Below are 17,408 nucleotides of genomic sequence, written 5' to 3' on the forward strand. Positions count from 1 at the left end.
TCATACTGGTAGCTTCCTCGGGTAGGTCCAGAGGCACAGGAAAATCCGTCCTGATGATGCACCTAAAAATTTTCAGTCTAGCAACTTTCTTTTCTCCCCTACTCCAGCATTCACTGAGTTAAAAAAAAAAAAAAAAGAAAAAAAGAAAAAAAAGAGAGAAAGAGAAACAGTAAAGGCTGCAATTACTTGATATGTGTTTGATGACTTACAAATGTCCCCTACTTATCAAGTGTGCATTTGTTGCGTTGGCTATTCAACAGCAAAAATAATGGAAAAATCCTAATCAGGTCCTGCTGCTTCTGGTTGCTTGTGTTGGTTGGGGGCTAGGAGCTGAGGATAAAACAAAGAGTTTGAATGTGTTCTCAGCTCATCTGTCTTATTTTTGGGAGCCAGCCCTCAGACGCTGGAAGGCATCTCTGCACCTTTTTTCAGAAACTATTTAGCAGCTATTTTTATACACTAACTTAGCGTTGTTTGTATTTCCTAGCATTCTAAAACTAAGAAAATGTTCCGTTTTTCTGTAAGGAAAAGCGATGTCCGCTTGAAAAGTCAGACTTTCATACACAGAATGGATAAAAGCATCAAATTTCTAACAGTGTTGGAGAAATAAGCAGGGGAGTTGACCCTTCTGGAATTCTAATCTTGCTTCAAGGATGGCCCCACTTTCTATGGTGTAAGGCAATAGCTTCCTCAGAGGGGACTCCCTCGTGCCAGCGTGCCAGTCGCTGTGATACCACAGTTGTGGTCCAGCGTTTTGTCATTCTGCCTGTTGCCACAGAGGGTTGTGTGCCTTTTTTTTTTTTAGGTCATGTAAATGGCTTCACTGTTATTAGCCAAATTCCACTAGCAGGGTAGAAAACAACAAGAAGAATGAATGATAACGTAGTGCGCAATGAAGCCATGTCCATTTATTATATTTTGCAGGCTTGATTCTCTGTCATTGCAATTTGCCATTGATTAATTGAAAGAAACATTAAAAGTACTTAAAAAAGGTCTTCAGTTCTTCAGTGACCTTCAATACCTCACTTCCCTTGGGGATTTTATGCTGGAGACATAAACCAGACTGCAGCAAGCTGTAACTCTTCAAACATGTAAGAAAGCACAGCCTGTAGTGGATTATTGCATCTTGCAATAAAATGAGGCATACTGGGGCTATTACTATGTATTGAGGGATGGAATTTGCATGGAATATTTACATCCCTGTAGGTGTCAATGTTAAATAATGAATCTGCCTTCCATAACACACTGGTGTTATTTACAATACTGGTTTATACCTAAACTTTGTTACCTCAGGACCGCAAATAGCTCTAAGCACAAATCATTTAGGAATCTTGTTTGTTGAGATGGTGTTTTAGCAACGGATGAAATAAGTATTTGTACATAATCAAGCTGTAAAATCATGTTTTGCAAACTTCACAAGATAGAGGTTTGTTTTGGCTGGGAACACATGAATACATGGTAGAGAGGTAGGACAAGACTGAAGGTTCTGCTCACTGCTGAGCATCAAACTCACTGTCCAGTCCTTTCCATGGTGTCTGTCTTCGGAATTTGCCAAAGCTCATCTACAGCATTCAAAATAAGTAGATGTTGCAAAAAAAATCTAACGTGCTGGTCTCGTTACTGATCTACTCAAGAGTGAAATCGAAAGGAGTGGTGCATGAATGTGTCAGGTTGGTTCAACCTCAGTTGTAATCCTATAGTCTACCAGAATAGAGAATGTACCTTCTGTGTTATTGATACTTTGTGCATTGTGACATTTAACAAAAAACATGATTATGATATAGTTCAGACTTCAAGGCTTAGAACTAACAGTCGACAGTCTGCAATGTGACCATTTTTCTTCTATTGGATGTATAAAACCTGGACGTTTACCTGCATTACCAGGCTCTTTTGCAACAGTATTGAATTGAAATGCAAGTTTTCAAATATATAATGCTCCTTCAATGAAGGAGCTAATCTGCTCTCTTGAGTGCATAGTGAATAAGAAAAGAAGCAGTGGGCTTAGATAGTATCCCGTGGAAACATTGACAGTGGGAATATAAAGCATCCAAAGGCTGCCTGGAGTGGTTGTGAAATCTTCATCACTGGAGAAAGTCTTGCTCAAGAACACCATAGGTACTATTGAACCTGTATTGGGAGGAAAAGGAAAAGATTATTTATGAAATCTTTACTGATTGTCTTTTACATAATTTTTGTTTCTTATGTATTTTCCATGAATATATAAGAAACTCTGTAAAACTTAGCACACTCTTTCAGAGGGTGTAGGTGTTTTTCACTTATTTTTAGAACTTGACCTTACAAGACTGAAAAATAACTTTTTCCTTCTGACTTTTGTTCTTCAGCTGGCAAACATTAGTTAAAAACACAGAGATGGAAAATATTTAAACTTTAAACTAGCATGATCTTTTCTTTTTGTTGTTTGTTTATGTGCTAGTTTCATTTGTGATGTCAGCTCCAGTCAGGGGAAAAAGGTGTAACTAACCTGGCACTGCGCAGAGAGCAAAAATATGGGTAAGCTGAAGCCCAAATAAACACTATCTCCTGCTCAATTTTATTTATTTATTTTTTATCAGTAATGCTTAAAAAATAGTATTGACAAATCTGGGAGATGTTTCCCCATCAGATAATAACAAGTTCAGATATATCAGGTATTTTTAATTTGTCCTTTTCAAACAGGAACTGTCACCCAGAAATAATCACATCATGACTGAACATTTTCTGATCTGCTACTGTGTGTTTAAGCTGCATTAGAGCAGTGATTTACAAGGATTTCTAGTCATTAGACCTGAATAAAGAAAAGTGCAGAATGAGTCCAAGGAAAATAAGGGTAGGAATGACCTCATCGTGTGGAGACACCATGTCTTGCTCAACTTTAGAAAGCTGTGTAGAAACTAGCTGCATTTTTCTCTGTTCAGTTATTTTGCTACCATTAATGAATAGAAATGATCCCAGAATCTCTTGCAGAGTAAAGAGAAGTGCCTTTGGGTTTCTAGAAGAATGTCAGGACATACTGATCCCTGCCTTCATATGCAGAAGACTTATTTGGCAGCTATTTATAACTGGTGTAATGCAGATACAATACACCATGGTTTATTTCGTTAAGTGAGCAATAAGATGCACGGTTCTGTCCCCGCGCTGTCCCTGTTCATTGTTGCTGAGGGAAATGGAAGTCATTTCTCAGCAGTGAACACTCCTAATGTTACTGAGTTTGAGAACTTGCAGTTTTTGTCTTGTGCTAACAGCAAAGTTACTTACAAGTAACGTGCTTTCATGTGAGCGAGGTCAGTATACTCTCCAGCTTCTACTAATAAATTCGTTATTAGTGACTTTAGGAGGGAAAAACAGAGATGGGGATGAACTCGCAGACTGCCCATGTCACCAAAGTTCTCGCTTTCTCTTCCCTGTGAAGAGATCTGGCATCACTGCTGGTAGCCCTTAATGCTTTAAGTACTTTGGGGACTTGCAACATGCCCATACAAGATACTCTTCTGAAGAGAAAGGTTCCCTTTTTTCCTTTAGTCTTTTGCAGTCACTCTGGGAGCTTGGGAGCTTTCTTCTTTTTGTCAATTATCTGAGTTTCTTTAGTCCATGGTAAAAACAAAGAAAATGATCTAACTTCTCTATAATATGGTTTTGATTAGTTAATTTGGATGTTGAATAATGGGCCTAATTAAAAATACAGTGAATTTTACATATAACGTGGTCACCAGTTCATAGTGTTATAATAGTGCTTATTATTTGGAGCAGATGAAAGTGTTCAGAAAAATGCCCTCCTTTCCCCTTTCATTTCCTTTCCTTCCCTTTCCATTCCAAAAGGAGTTTGATCGTCTCATCATTCTATAAGGGCACATATTCCTCCACACAAAGCAAATCTGATGTGAATTGTTGCCAGGCTAACCTCACAAGAGACCCTTGTTCATTCTTAATTCCATGTGAATTATATCTCTTTCTTTCTCAACTTTCATGACTTCTCACTTGGAAAAAAAAAAAAAATCTGGATAGCTGGCAAGAACCGTCCTTTATTAATGACCTATGACACTTCTGTTGAAGTACTGTAAGTACCATGCTTACAGCTCTCCACTACTAATGGGATCCCTTGCAGGCTATCTAGTAGGGTCCTGGACTGAGCAGTCTGCAAAGTCTGAATGCCTCTCTCACCTCCTGACAACAGCATCGTAAATATAACCTGGAGGGACATCAACTATCACTGTTTGAGGTGAAAGACTCGGTCTCTGTGGAAGAGAGACTGAGTTCATCCCCCATTCATTGTTTTAAAATAAAAATTGCAAACATAATATTTCCCAGACCATCACTGGAAAAACAATGTGTTTTATCTTCTCTAATCAGTTATCATGGTCTTGATTTGTCTGCAAGCACCTAAAAGTTTTAAAAACTGGGAAACTCAATTGTTCTGAGTTCCAGCTAAACCACTTTTACTTGCCACAAGTAACAAACCCCCAAAGCTGATTTCTCCGGTGGGTTCACAAGAAAAAGGCACATACTGTGCGTAACATGAGGTGACGTGTCAGAAGAGCAGAATCATACAAATGCCACCCAGTTAACAGAAGCAAATTAACTCTATATTTAGTATAGATTTTGCTTGGTGCAAGAAAATGTAAAATCTGTCTGCTGCAGCAGTCCTGTAATATAAAACAATATTTGCTTACTGTAGTGGGCATGCATGCTCACCAGCGTCTACAAGACTGCACAGTTACCTTCAAGAAGTGTTCATAGCCACAGGGATGGGAAGTTTTTCCTGATTATGGGAGGTCTGAGGCCAAAATGAGGAAAAAAACTTTGTGTAAATATCCAAAGATCCTGCTTCTACAAGACTTTAAAGACTGAGCTACTGTTTTCTGGGGCTTTTCTTGTCTGTAGTGTCCCCAGGGACGTTGCATGATAAACATACTGACAGATTTCACAATCAAACAGTGAGAATTTGTGATGAGGAATTTCACTGGTCTTCAGACTAACCTTTTTTATAGGTCACAGTTTAACTTGCAATTTCCTTGATGTAGTAGCTTTAAGATTTTCTTTGGGCAAATTTTCTTTGGCTGCTCTAGATAGATTTCTCAATCCGCTCTGTGTCTTCTGATGGAAAGTGCTGGATTGAGACTGAGTGATGGAAAGTGCTGGATTGAGACTCGTTCCTTCACATTCAAGAAACAGCAAAGTCTCCCTTCCCTTCATGCTGCTACCTCTGCACTGCATTCTTCCTTTAGATGAGCCTGGGTGGGGGATAATAAGAATCAGCCTCTAAAGGCTAGTACATTTGCGTTATATCTTTCTGAAGACAGTGTGATGGCTTCTCTTTGGAGCTGAAAGATGATTCAGTAAGTCTGCCCCAAGTGTGAGTGGTAAAACTGCCTTTTGGGGGTTTAAAGAGCCTTTTCTGAAACTCTAGTGAAGTCCAGATGTCTCATAGCTTTTGTGATCTTGTGAGCAGTTTTAGAAGGAAAATCTGTGAGGGATAGGACTATGAATCATCCGTCTATCCTGTGTCCATGAAGAAGAAATAAAAACCCTGATCCAAAAAAAAATCCATTTAATTCTGGAATTTTCTGACCTATTTTGGTGCAAGCTGGTCTAAAAAAAAATTAAGCTACTCTCCTGATGAGTTTCTCATATTGTTTACTTTTGTAACGTTCTCTGTGGACTAGCAGCCAGAAATGACGTCCACCCGTCGTCCAGCATCAGAGAATAAGAACTTCAGAGGAAGGAATGCAACTTCATAAATAGCAAACCACAGATACTAATGGGGAGCAGAGGCAAACCTGCAGGTTAAAATTTGTTGCAAGAGAAGCCCGTACATCCACACTGCTTGAAGATTCAAAGATGATTTCAGATCTAGCCTTTGTTTTTCTCCTCTGCCTCTCTTATCCTTTTTCATCATGTCAGCAGAGAAGAGCAGGTAAGTAATTCTGATTTTCTCTGTTTTCTGGACTGCTGTGCTTTCTAGCCTCCTATGAATATTCTGTTTTGCAGCAGAGAATGAGGAGAAGATAACATTTCAGCTGCATCTGCTGAAGCATGAAAGCAATGTTTAGGGGTTTTGTATGAAACTTGAAGCCGAACTGTCTAAATATTCAGTCTTAGATTTCTTCCCCGTTTCCCTCCTAAGTAGTGATTTTTTTTTTAAGAAAAACATTTATTCTAGGGCGAGTGGAAATTTTGTTGTGTTTCTGTAATGACCTGCAAGAGACAATTTATTTTAGTCTGCATTTTGCATGTGATTAAATTAAAATAGCTTATACAGCATGTCCAAAAGCAAGAGTCTTGAATATTCTCTCTGCTTGTGCACACAGAGCTTAGGGAAGCCCTGACTTCTAGGAACTTAGCTACGTTCATTACAAAAGTTCCACTTTTCTGAACAGCCTGTTAGGAGAATGCTCAGCTCTAAGAGGATCTGAGATGCAGCAGGCTCAGACCTAAAGGACCGTGTACCAGAGATTCAAGCGTGTGCTTGCAGAGAGAATGAACCCTTGGAGAAGGATGCATAGTAATGGAAATGTCTGCAAGTGCATAGACTTACTTTGGAAATCACTCCTAAGTAGTTCATTCACTATTGTAAATTTGAATCTTTAAAAAAAAAAAAAAAGAGAGAGAGAGAAAAAGAAAAAAACGTTTATTTTGAGATATATCTTGCTACTAAGAATGGAAAATTCTTCCCATGAATAACAAAAGCTGCCTGAAGCCTTCATGCAGAGGTTATTCAAAACCTCCGTTTGAAGTTGAAAATTATATGCGAGCTTCTTGTTTTCAATAAAATAGGAAATGTCATTTTCACTCACTCCCTCTGTCTTAGAATGACACATTTGCGGTACTTTTGATTTAATTCCCAGACCAAAACGTATTGGAGAGGTTACAAATATTCATCAAGTCCTCTCCGTTCCTTGCAGGGAAGACCCACGAGGCTTTCAGGCTCGTTTGTCACATAAAAATGCCTAAGTTGTTGTACTGAGGCAGCAGCATGGGCTGACGTCCTGCTCTGGCACTGCCAAATTCTTCATTCTCAGAGGAAGCAGACCCCCAGCTCCAGCTCATTTTCCCCTGCCCATTTCCCTTCCATTTGTCTAACATACTGCTATTCTTGTCTTCATAAAGGTTTGCTCATATGTAGGCAAGGTGTGACTTCTGTTAAAGGATTGATTAATCTAGAAAAACCTTGAGAAATGAGGTTGTGCTTTCTCATGGCAGACAGGAGAATGCCAGCGCTGAACTTTCTGTCCAATTGTTTTTAAATGGTTCAAATTTTCTTAACACATATTTCTGGAAACAGTGAGCTACTTCCATTCGTTCTTCTTGAGCGAAGCTGACGAGCATAGACTAGATTTTTAGCATGCCTCAGTCGACTAGGCAAGGCTAGAATCTAGCAGAAATTCATGTTAACCTGCCCTAGGTGACCTTGTAATATAATTTATAGTCTCTGTTCAGCTTAGTTTAAACGGGATTTTGCAGCGTTGCATGGATGAGCAGATGGACCTTTTGTGTCCCAAACCCACTGTGATGCAATTTGAAAGCGCCACTGCCTGGACAGAACCCATCTTTATGCTGTGAGAAAAAAGTCTGGACCTTGAGAACGGGCGATGCAATGGCTGATGTGCCGGTTTTCCACGTTCAGTGCTTGGCAGCACATCTGGGATAGACTCAGCAAAGAGCCTCGCTTTAGCTGTGCCCTTCATAGTAACTTCCACAGCACTGAATTACTAATTTGCTGCTTTTGGCAGCAAAGGCTTCCTATGTGTGAACTGCACAGACCATGCCAGATTAACGGCTACGCAACCGCCAGACTGCCAGGCCAATTTGTTTGCTGAGGGGTGACTGTTACCTATCTGAGTGACAGCCGTGGCTGATGATCCCTGTCTGCCCTGCCCAGAGCAAGACTTGGTTATTTCAAAGCCAACTTCTAGTTGGGATGTGGGAGAGACTGGTGTGGAGGATTCTGTATCTTTAATGTTAAATTTAAGCTAATTTTATCAGTTGGTTTGTACTGCTAATGGCTCCTCTGTGTTTTTTCCATCCACTGTGCTTTTTGTAGTAGAAGTTGGTCCTGAAATGCTGGAAGAGATGAGAGAAACTAACCGTGTGTTAATGGAAGTTCGAGACTTGTTGAAACAGCAGGTAAGTGAAAAAGGCACCTAACTCCTTTTATCCTGCTCGGGATCAATCACTGAATCTTCTGCCTGAAGTGCTGAGTTCTGGGACTGGGGGCCCTCTTCTTCCATTTGGTCAAATAAGCAGTAGAACAGTTGCTGTGAAACGCAAGATCAAGAGGTGATCTCACAATTAGATCTGTAATTCTGAGATAAAGCAGCAGATTCTGCTGCTTGGAACCATGTCGGGTGAAAACATACATGAGAACAAACTCTTAGAAAACAGACACACGCTCACAGTTGATGTATGTTTAACTGGAAAAACAAGTCACTTTTTCCTTGGTTTTGCGGGCACATGAAATCAGTAGCATCCAAACTTGGAAGATGGAAGAGGCCTTTCAGCCATCTATTGGGGTCCTGGAAAGGGAAGTCAGATGGAGTCTAAACAAGCTCTGTATTCATTCTTTCCTCTTGTTGTTTTAATCCTAAGCCTTTCTGGCTCTGGTAGTTTCTTAGGAACTTTGGAACTTCTTGGGTGCTTAGATCCTTTCCCGTTTTAATGAGGAGATGGTGGTTTGTCTGGTCAACTCTCTTTTAAGTACAGAAAAAGGTTCCATTCTCCCTTTATCCATTCTGGGAGCTGAGGGCAGCAGCCTCTGCCTGCCAGCTAATTGGAATGGCAGACAGGTCTCAGTGCCAGTGCATACTGGGCGGCCTCTAATCTGCAAAAACATCTGTTGCATGGAATTACTCTCAAATTTCAGGCTTCTGCATAAATACCCAGTGTTTACTAGGAATCAGGTCAGACATGGTTCCTGGCAGCCTGGAGCAATGATTTCCAGTGTTCCCTTCCAGCTTAGCACTGATTCTCCATATAGGTTTTCTGTTTGTTCTTTCTCTCGCTCCTGCCACCTACTTTTTTTTTAATCCATGGCCTTTTTCTCAACAGCACTTTCAGGAAAACCCCTCCCCAGAAGACAAACTTGCATATGTCACTGGAGAGCCAAGGTGGCAGTTCATAATGCCTTAATCTGTGCAAAGGTTTCCTAAACTTACTTTTCCCTGATTCATCACCTTGGGATTTTGGCAATAAGGATAGCAGAAGGAGTATTAATAAAAGGCCAGGTCTTCTCTCGCGAGCCAAAGGCTGAAGAATTCTTGGCACAAAGGAACCTCAGATATTCATTAGCAGCACTCCAACTTCTCCCCTCTGCTCTCTTGTCACCCACTCCTAATGGGACATGTTCTGGGGATTTAGATTAGATGCATCTCAGCATTAACTGTTCAAAATACACAACCCCAGGCCACGTTGAAGGGAAGTGAGAATCCAACATAGAATGAAAGCTTGCTCTTATACCTGGGAGCTGGCAGAGAGACATGAGCAGATGCTTCTGTCCAAGTACAAAGTGACATGTCTTAATAGTGGAAACATGAAGTCCGTGTGGTGTGTAAGGGTGGTCACAGAATTGTGCCTGAGCATCGGCTGTAGATAGGCAGTAAGGCCTTTTCAGGAAAGAAGCCTGCTAGGTTATGTAAGGTGCCAGAGAGTCGTGAAAGTGGTAGCTTGAGACTGACATTTATTTTTGCCCGTCCCATATTCTTTTCTTAATGAAAGCCACCACATCTTTTCACTACCAGTGCAACAGATTATCTCTTTATTGAAGGAAGCTTGAAGGAATAGCAACCTAGAGGAGATCAGAGGAAGTCTGAAGGAGCCTTTGTAAATAGATTCAAAATGTCTTCATGGCAAGAACATTAGGACCACAAAATTGGCATGGGCAAGGTCAGAGATTATTTATGTCTGCAAAAATGGCACACATAGGAACCTCCTCCTGACTTCACTTATACAATACCCAGTCTACAGGTAATGCAGACCTCTCTAGGACTGTTTATACAGCATCTTCTAGAGCAGAAGACCCAAATAAAATATATTCATCTTCCTCCATGGCACTTGTTTCTGTGTTTTCAAATTGAGTGTTTCCTGCCTCTGTAATAGAATAGTATTATCTAGTTAGCCTGTAGGAACACTCCGGTAGGGAATGACGTACTTACAGCAGGGAGAACAAGCCACCTGAGCTTCCTGAAAGTCTGCAAAATAGACTTTGGGGTAAGAGTTAATTTGCTTGTAAGTAGCTGTGTGCTCTCGGACATCCTGCTTTCTGGCGATGGGACTATTAATTTGCATGGGAGCAAAACTCAGCCTTTGGCTAAGTGATGATTCTTGTTTTCTTCCAGATTAAGGAGATAACATTCCTGAAGAACACAGTCATGGAGTGTGATGCCTGTGGTGAGTTACTGAGCCGAGCTCTGTACTCAACTGCCTTCTCCAAGTGTTTCATACCTTTGTGTCCAAACAAGTAGTAAAATGCCACCTGTGACCATCTGCCCAAAGGAATTAACCTGTTTCACAGTTACCATGAGTGTCACAGAGGAATACTTGATATTAGTGATGCCTTTTTTCCCCCACGGCATTCTGCACGCGTGGACCAGTGTTCCGTGTTGTTCTCGTGGCTCAGTGGCAGTTGAAGCTATTTACCCCTTTGCTGAGCGTGGGGTGCAGAATTGGCATGAAAAAGCTCATCTATATTTCCAGCAAATCCTCAGTGTTTGCTCACTTCCACAACTTCTAAAATAAGCTTTATTAGTGGTTCTGTGACATGCCATGCTGTACTTCTCAAAGTAGCTGCATTCTAGTGCAGAAAGCTGCCCAGCCACGTCTCTTAATAGCCCAGCCCATGGCCTGTGTTAGAATTGCCTGGGAATGAACACCGGGTATCCTGTGGGATATAGCTGGCAACTCATGAGCTGAGTGGAAGAGAACATCACCCCCAAGAGGCATTGATCTGCTGTTCCTTCAATCCTAATGTTGTCACCTTCCAAGCAAAGAGGGTGTTTACAGAGGATTCAGGAAACAGGGTCGTAAATTCTCCCATGTAGATTTTGCCCTCTGCTCCCCAGTAAATGGTTTTTCTGGACTGGAACCTACTTCAGTATATCTGGCTTTCAGAAAGCGTGGTTCTTGGAGATGCTATATTAGTTGCCAGTACACTCAAAGGGCGGAGCAAAAACCATTTCTGCACTCGGAGAGATTGTACTGCTGGAAAAGAGATTAGCCAAAGCTTCTGGGACCTGTAGTACAGAAAAGCATTCATCCACACCAATTGTTTTAATAACTTGCTCATAAAACTGTCTTGAACTTTCTGTCTGTTACTTGATCTCTGCCTTCCCCACTTGGTTTTCAGCTCTATGTGCGTTCTTCTCCTGTACTCTTTGCTGTAGAACCTGAGCCTCTTTTAGTCATGCATTGAACAATGTGACTCGCAGCAGTCATTTGTGCTTCTCCTATTATTCCCCTGAAAGAGAACCATGAAGAGAGGAGGCCTTGTTTTTAGTGAAGATTTTGCTGCTACTGGTGGTGGTACAGTGTTGTTGTTTGGTGGTTTTTTGTTTTGTTGTTTTGTTTTGTTTTTAATTGGGCTTTTAAACTGGGGAAAGCAGGACCAAAAAGTGTCCTTGTCACGTAGAGTAGTGGGCGTGGGAGATCTGTGACAACTCTAGCTTCTGGAAAGTTTATTCACAGTCCTGAGTTAACCTTCAGTGAACTTCTGTTTCCTGTGTAGATGAATTCTTCATGTTGCCTTGAGCTGTAGGAGTGTAGTTCCTGCCCATAATTTTGATTCAGGGGCCTTAGGTTCTGAAGTCAGGTCTTGAGGATAAAGACAAAAACCTGGCGTTGGGCCTAAAAATTTAAGGAAAGCTTGTGCGCAGTGGTGTGGGGACAAGTTTGATGTGTTCATTGTGCTTCTGAATAGGACTGCAGTAGCATTTTGTATGGCTTAGAAATTCCTGCACATCACATGCTTAGATATACCATACTGCTATATGCCAGCCTAGACGTGATGCATGTCTGAATAACAGATTGATTTCTCATCTGCCAGGATGAAGGAAGGTTTCGTAGCCCCATGGAGATAAAGATAATGCCATGGCATGAGAGCCTTATGTGAGTCTATTCCCGCTATGCACCAAGCTGACCTGTTTAAGATGCCTGCCTCTACTGGGGAGATTTTGGCTGATAGCCCTCCACAGTGCTTCCCAGACTTAAGCCTGCGATGTGTGGGTTGTACTTTAGCTGGGTGTCTGAGTCCGTACTTCCACTGGGATGGAGATGTAGAGGTACCAGGGAGAGAACTGTTCTCTGTGGAGCCCCAAAACCAAGGGCATTACACGACAAGGAGGGCAGCACAACAAGAATAAAGGACTAGGAGCTAAGACTTCTGGACTTCGTGTGTTGTTTGTTTTTTTTGTCTGCTCTGAGTCAGAAATCTGTCCATCTGCTGCTTCTGGCTTTGTTTTTCTCCATTTACAAAGCAGAGCTGTAACTGCCTAACCATCAGAAAAGCTGCAAGGAAATGCCCTGCGTGTGAGGCACACTGAAGTCTTCTAACTGAGACAATGGGACCAGCTTATGATAGGCTCTGGCAGTGACAACTCGGTCCTTAATGCTCCTTTTGTCCTCTAGGCATACGCCCTGAGGTGACAGGCCCTGTCATCACCCTGACACAGTTTAACAGATGCGTCCCAAACCCCTGCTTCCCTGGAGTGGCCTGCACTGAGACTGGCACCGGCTTCCGCTGCGGACCCTGTCCCCCAGGTTATTCGGGCAACGGGTCCCAGTGCATAGATATCAATGAGGTAAAAAAAAAAAAAAAAACAAGTAGGATGGGCTGGGAGCTACAAAAAGGTCTCGCTTTTCTTGGAGTGTTGTGGGTTCGTGTTGTGGTTGTGAAGAGAAGTCTTGCAATTCCCCCAGGAGCTGAAGTTCAACAGAAACATCATTTCACTGGAACGAAGTCTGTTTCTCACCCTGCCTCAAGCAGTGTTCTGTGTTGGTTTTATATCCAGTCTAGGAAGGCATTTGTTTCTAAAAGATACAGGGACTCAAACAAAATAAATCTTTTGGTTTGTACTACACAGGAAAGTGAGTTTGGATATCCCATTTGGTCTTAAAAATCTTTTGAGCTAATCGCTGATGAGTTGTTAGAGATAAGATTTATTATGTGTGAAACGGAATGAAATGCTACCCAAATAGTCCTTTATACAGTAAATCTCACCACACTACATGAATTGCTTAACTTCTGCCTGTAAATCAAACCTTGCTAGGGAGATATTGTTTTTCTTTTTTTTTTTTTCCAAAAAATGTGACATTCCATTATGTTTATTCTGTCTGTATGCAGAACTTTACTCAACCATCAAGCAACCATGTCTTGCAAAGCCGTATCATCTTATAGCAATTCGCTTTAAAAACAGCTGAAGTTAAAAAGGGGACATTTTGAGGTTGATGATAATCTGTTAGTCACAAAAATGTGGGAACTGCTGCATTAATGTAATGCATCTGCTAGCACAGTGCATAAGAATTCAGTAAAAATAATAGTGTTGCAGAAAATAAAGGAAGCATTAATATCAGTTTTGGAAAGACAGTTGCTTCCCAGAGTAGTAAACAAACAACTGTTGTTGTCTTTCAAAATCAGTGTAAGAAATTACCCAGTTCTCTGGATTCAGAGACTGCCAGGAAGGAAAATGTGAAGCGAAGCCAGCTCTCTGCCTGGGCAATTGATGTCACCTAAGAAGAATTAGTCTTGAAAGCTGATTTGTTTTACTTGTCTGCACATTCTGGAATTTGGGAGAACTCAGATTGGGAAGCTGCATTTTCCACTTGCAAGGAAAGCCAGCTACTTCTATGCATTTTTCTCTTATTCTTTAGAAAATAAAAGCACAATAGTTGGATCTCACCCAGCAAGGCCTGCTTTTAGAGCTGCCTTCACAGCTGGCCTTGAGTGAGCCTGTGTCGCAGCTCTCCACAACTTCTTTCTTGTTTACAGTGCAATGCAAACCCCTGCTTCCCGAAGGTCCAGTGCATTAACACTGCTCCTGGCTTCCGCTGTGATCCCTGCCCTCCCGGCTTCACGGGGGCAAATGGTCGAAGGCGTTGGACTAGCTTATGCCAGGGCCAACAAACAGGTAAGGCACAAATTCTTCTGTCTCCTTCAGAAACCATCACCTCTTCCCCCTCTGTAGCTGTAATTAATTCAAGGGTCCTGGTGCCGACAAAGAAATGGGAGGGAAATACAAGATGATTGCATTATATTGATGGTAAGACTGATGCAGTGAGAGGATAGGCTCGCCAAGGATGTCCTAGCACATCAGCAGCAAAGCAACTTCTGCTCCAAGATCTTACCTCTGCTGAATTTAAGCTGGTCAGAATGTCACGTCTAGGACACCTTCGTGGCTGTGAAGCCAGCCGGGGGAATCCCTCGTGCTAGGACACAGAAGAGTTGATACAGCTACTTGGTACTCAGCCGCTCCCCATGTAAACAGATATAGACAGATTAAAATAATAAAAAATAATAATAATTAAAAAAAAGAAAACGCCTGGACTTACGATAGTATAAGAATATGTTGACAAAAGCAAGAATGGCATGTGGGTTGCATTACTTAGAGAGCTGCTAGCTGGTCATAGGAGGCAGTCCTTGACCTTCTTGCTCCATTCGCTCTCTTCTGTCCTTTTACAGTAAGCAGATACTCTGACAGCTCAGCTCAGAGCTAAGCTATTTCACCAGGCTAAAATCTCTGGTGACTTCTAGAGGGTGAACAGCTTGCCTGGGGGTCAGGAATGTTGCTGGGATCTGGCTCAGGCTTGTCTCAAGGAAAACTTTAAGATCTCAGTCCTAGTGCAGCATGCTGGGGGCTTTGTTTCTGCATCTAGTGATGCCCCAATTCTGTAATGTGACATGGTATCTCCTTAAGAGTGAATTTAATGTCTATTTTGTTCTTCCTGGGCAGGTCTGCACTGACATCAATGAATGTGAGACAGGTGCTGCCAAAAATTGTGTTCCAAACTCTATCTGCATCAATACACGGGTAAATATTCCTGGAAAGCCTCGTGTGGATCTCTCTTCCCTGGGCTCTGGGCCCTCTGTTTTCTGTGGCAATCCAGCTGCTGAGGACAGGTTATAGGAAAGGTTGCCCTGACTCACGTTACAGTTGATTCCCTGTTGTGTTTTTTTCTGCAGGGATCCTACAAGTGTGGGGCTTGTAAACCTGGTTTTGTTGGAGATCAAATCACAGGCTGCAAAAGCCAGACAGTGAGACGTTGCCCTAACGGCGAAATTAGTCCCTGCCACGAGAAAGCGCAGTGCATCGTGGAGCGCGATGGGTCCATCTCCTGCGCGGTAAGGCCCGATCCCTGCCTTTGGGATCTGCTCGCTCCCCTTTCTCCTGCGCTGTGCTTGCTCTCCTGGGTCTGCCACTGCCCTCTCCTGGAGAGCGTGCCTTCCTGGCACAGACCTGCTCCCCATTAACACCTGGGCTGTGGTAGTGCATCTTTCAGAGATCTCAGCAGTGGACCGCTCCTGGCACCTCAGATCCTCTGTTGTGTTGTTGCTTTTTTTGTCTGAAGCACTACACATTTTTCAGTCATAGAGCATTCCATGCAGCTAAGAAGGGAGACACCATTCAAGCAACCTGGGGGAGCCAAGAAGTTTTGCTGCTGCATCTTTATAATTTTAGGAACAAGCAGAGTTCTTGTATCTGAACTATTTAAAAATACTATTTACAGCTTAAGTGTCTCTTCCAGGCAATATTTCACCTGTAGAGCATTGTGTACGTGGGTTTGCAATGTTTTCTGCTGGTTCTGATGTAAGGCCTTCAGTTTTGGAGGCATAACCCTGCCAGGGGACTCACCAGCAGCCTCATTTTGTTTATCCACTGTCTTTCAGTGCCTTGTGGGCTGGGCAGGGAATGGCTACGTCTGTGGGAAGGATACAGACATTGACGGAGTCCCTGACGAGAAGCTACGCTGCTCTGACAAAAAGTGCCGCAAGGTAAGATGCAGTCCTTGCATGTTTAGGTGGAGACAGCGTATCAGAGGAATGCTTAGCTAGAAGTGGGCAGTTCTGATTTGGGGGCAGGCTCCCCTTCAAGGCCCTGCGCAGCATTCAGAGCTCAGAAAGGCTCTGTGACATTCACAGCTTGCCAGCACGCCCTGCCACTTTCTTGTTACTTTCCTTTCAGGATAACTGCATGACCGTCCCCAACTCTGGCCAGGAGGATGCAGACCGGGATGGAATTGGAGATGCTTGTGATGATGATGCTGATGGAGACGGGATATTAAATGCTGAGGTTTGAATTCTAAGGCTTACCCTGACATACCTAAATGTACCGAGAGGTCCTGCAAAGCAAACTGCCTGCATCTTTAATGTGAATTCAGAGCACCTGCAGGTCATAGCATGCAATGCTATCCTTTTAAATCTGGATGGTGTGAAGACACCTGTTTGTGCACACTGCACCCTAACTAAGGTAGCATGCTCCTGTCCCCTCAGCAAGTCTCTCTCTCCTGCAGGACAACTGCGTCTACACACGCAACACCGACCAGCGTAACACAGACAAGGACAACTTCGGTGACGCCTGTGACAACTGTCGCCAAGTGAAGAACGATGACCAACGGGACATTGATGGTGACGGGAAAGGAGATGAGTGTGACGACGACATGGATGGAGATGGTAAGAGCAGCTAGAGAACATCCTCAAAGAGGTGCAGCTGTACCAATGTAAGAACAAGGCAGCTGTTCAGCATGCAGCTATAGATCCTCAGAGCAGGTACCAGCCTTTGGAGGCTTAAACTATACAAGAGCAGCTTATTTCTGATGGGACAAAGGACAGCTCAGTTCTTAAAATGCCCAATGAGCAGTCAAGCCAGTATCTTTCACAGCTCAGTCCTCGCAGGGGTTAAAGATCTATCTTCAGGCTGATGCTAACAATTTTTATTAGCATTTTTATTGGGCACAGTCACAAGTCAAACCTGTTTCAGGCTTCAGAAAGATGATGTACTATGCAAACTGATCTCAACCCAGACAACGACAGTGCTTTGTGCTGCAGTTTCAACTTGTGAAGAAATACACGGATATCCAATTTGTTAGAAGCTACTTGCTCAAGGCAGTATTTGTCAGGGCTCTATTCCGAGAGAAAAAAAACCCTGGCTGGCTTTAGAAACAGTCTGTGCGCTAGTGACGCTGTATTTGCACAAAGCCTGCTTTCAAAAGCCAGAAATCACAACGGCTGCTGGCCTGAGGCATACATATTTATTTACAGATTATTTCCAATGCATCTAGTGCTGTTTGGGTCCTGCTACTTCCTGCCAAGCAGCTTCCTGCTAGCATGATTTGCTGGTGTAGTAGGTAAATGCAGAGAGGCGGGAAGTGAAGTCATGCAGGTTGCCAATTAGATTGTTCCTTTCCTGTCTCAGGCGTTGAAAAGGCAC

The 17,408-nt window shown here is 42.6% G+C and overlaps 1 protein-coding gene and 1 long non-coding RNA gene across 3 annotated transcripts in view; one reads left to right on the forward strand and one right to left on the reverse strand.

Moving 5' to 3' along the window:
* The window catches only part of LOC121059984 (cartilage oligomeric matrix protein), a 36,637-nt gene that overhangs the window by 14,772 nt on the left and 4,457 nt on the right, over window positions 1–17,408 (forward strand). The window contains 11 exon segments of the mRNA XM_040537250.1: window positions 5,661–5,911; window positions 8,039–8,121; window positions 10,329–10,380; window positions 12,613–12,785; window positions 13,973–14,071; window positions 14,073–14,111; window positions 14,934–15,011; window positions 15,164–15,322; window positions 15,869–15,973; window positions 16,164–16,271; window positions 16,492–16,651. Of these exon segments, the coding sequence (XP_040393184.1) occupies window positions 5,836–5,911; window positions 8,039–8,121; window positions 10,329–10,380; window positions 12,613–12,785; window positions 13,973–14,071; window positions 14,073–14,111; window positions 14,934–15,011; window positions 15,164–15,322; window positions 15,869–15,973; window positions 16,164–16,271; window positions 16,492–16,651 (1,132 nt within the window). The 5' untranslated portion in view covers window positions 5,661–5,835.
* Window positions 892–14,923, reverse strand: LOC121059986. 2 transcript variants are annotated; one of them, XR_005814699.1, is made up of 3 exons: window positions 14,329–14,923; window positions 13,635–14,188; window positions 892–2,127 (listed from the first exon to the last, which is right to left on the reverse strand). It is a non-coding gene; the product is annotated as an uncharacterized LOC121059986 (long non-coding RNA). The 2 variants fall into 2 exon arrangements; XR_005814698.1 differs by lacking the exon at window positions 892–2,127 and having other exon boundaries at window positions 13,134–14,188.

The sequence above is a fragment of the Cygnus olor genome, chromosome 26 (assembly GCF_009769625.2).
Source record: "Cygnus olor isolate bCygOlo1 chromosome 26, bCygOlo1.pri.v2, whole genome shotgun sequence".
In the NCBI taxonomy this organism is placed as follows: domain Eukaryota; kingdom Metazoa; phylum Chordata; class Aves; order Anseriformes; family Anatidae; genus Cygnus; species Cygnus olor.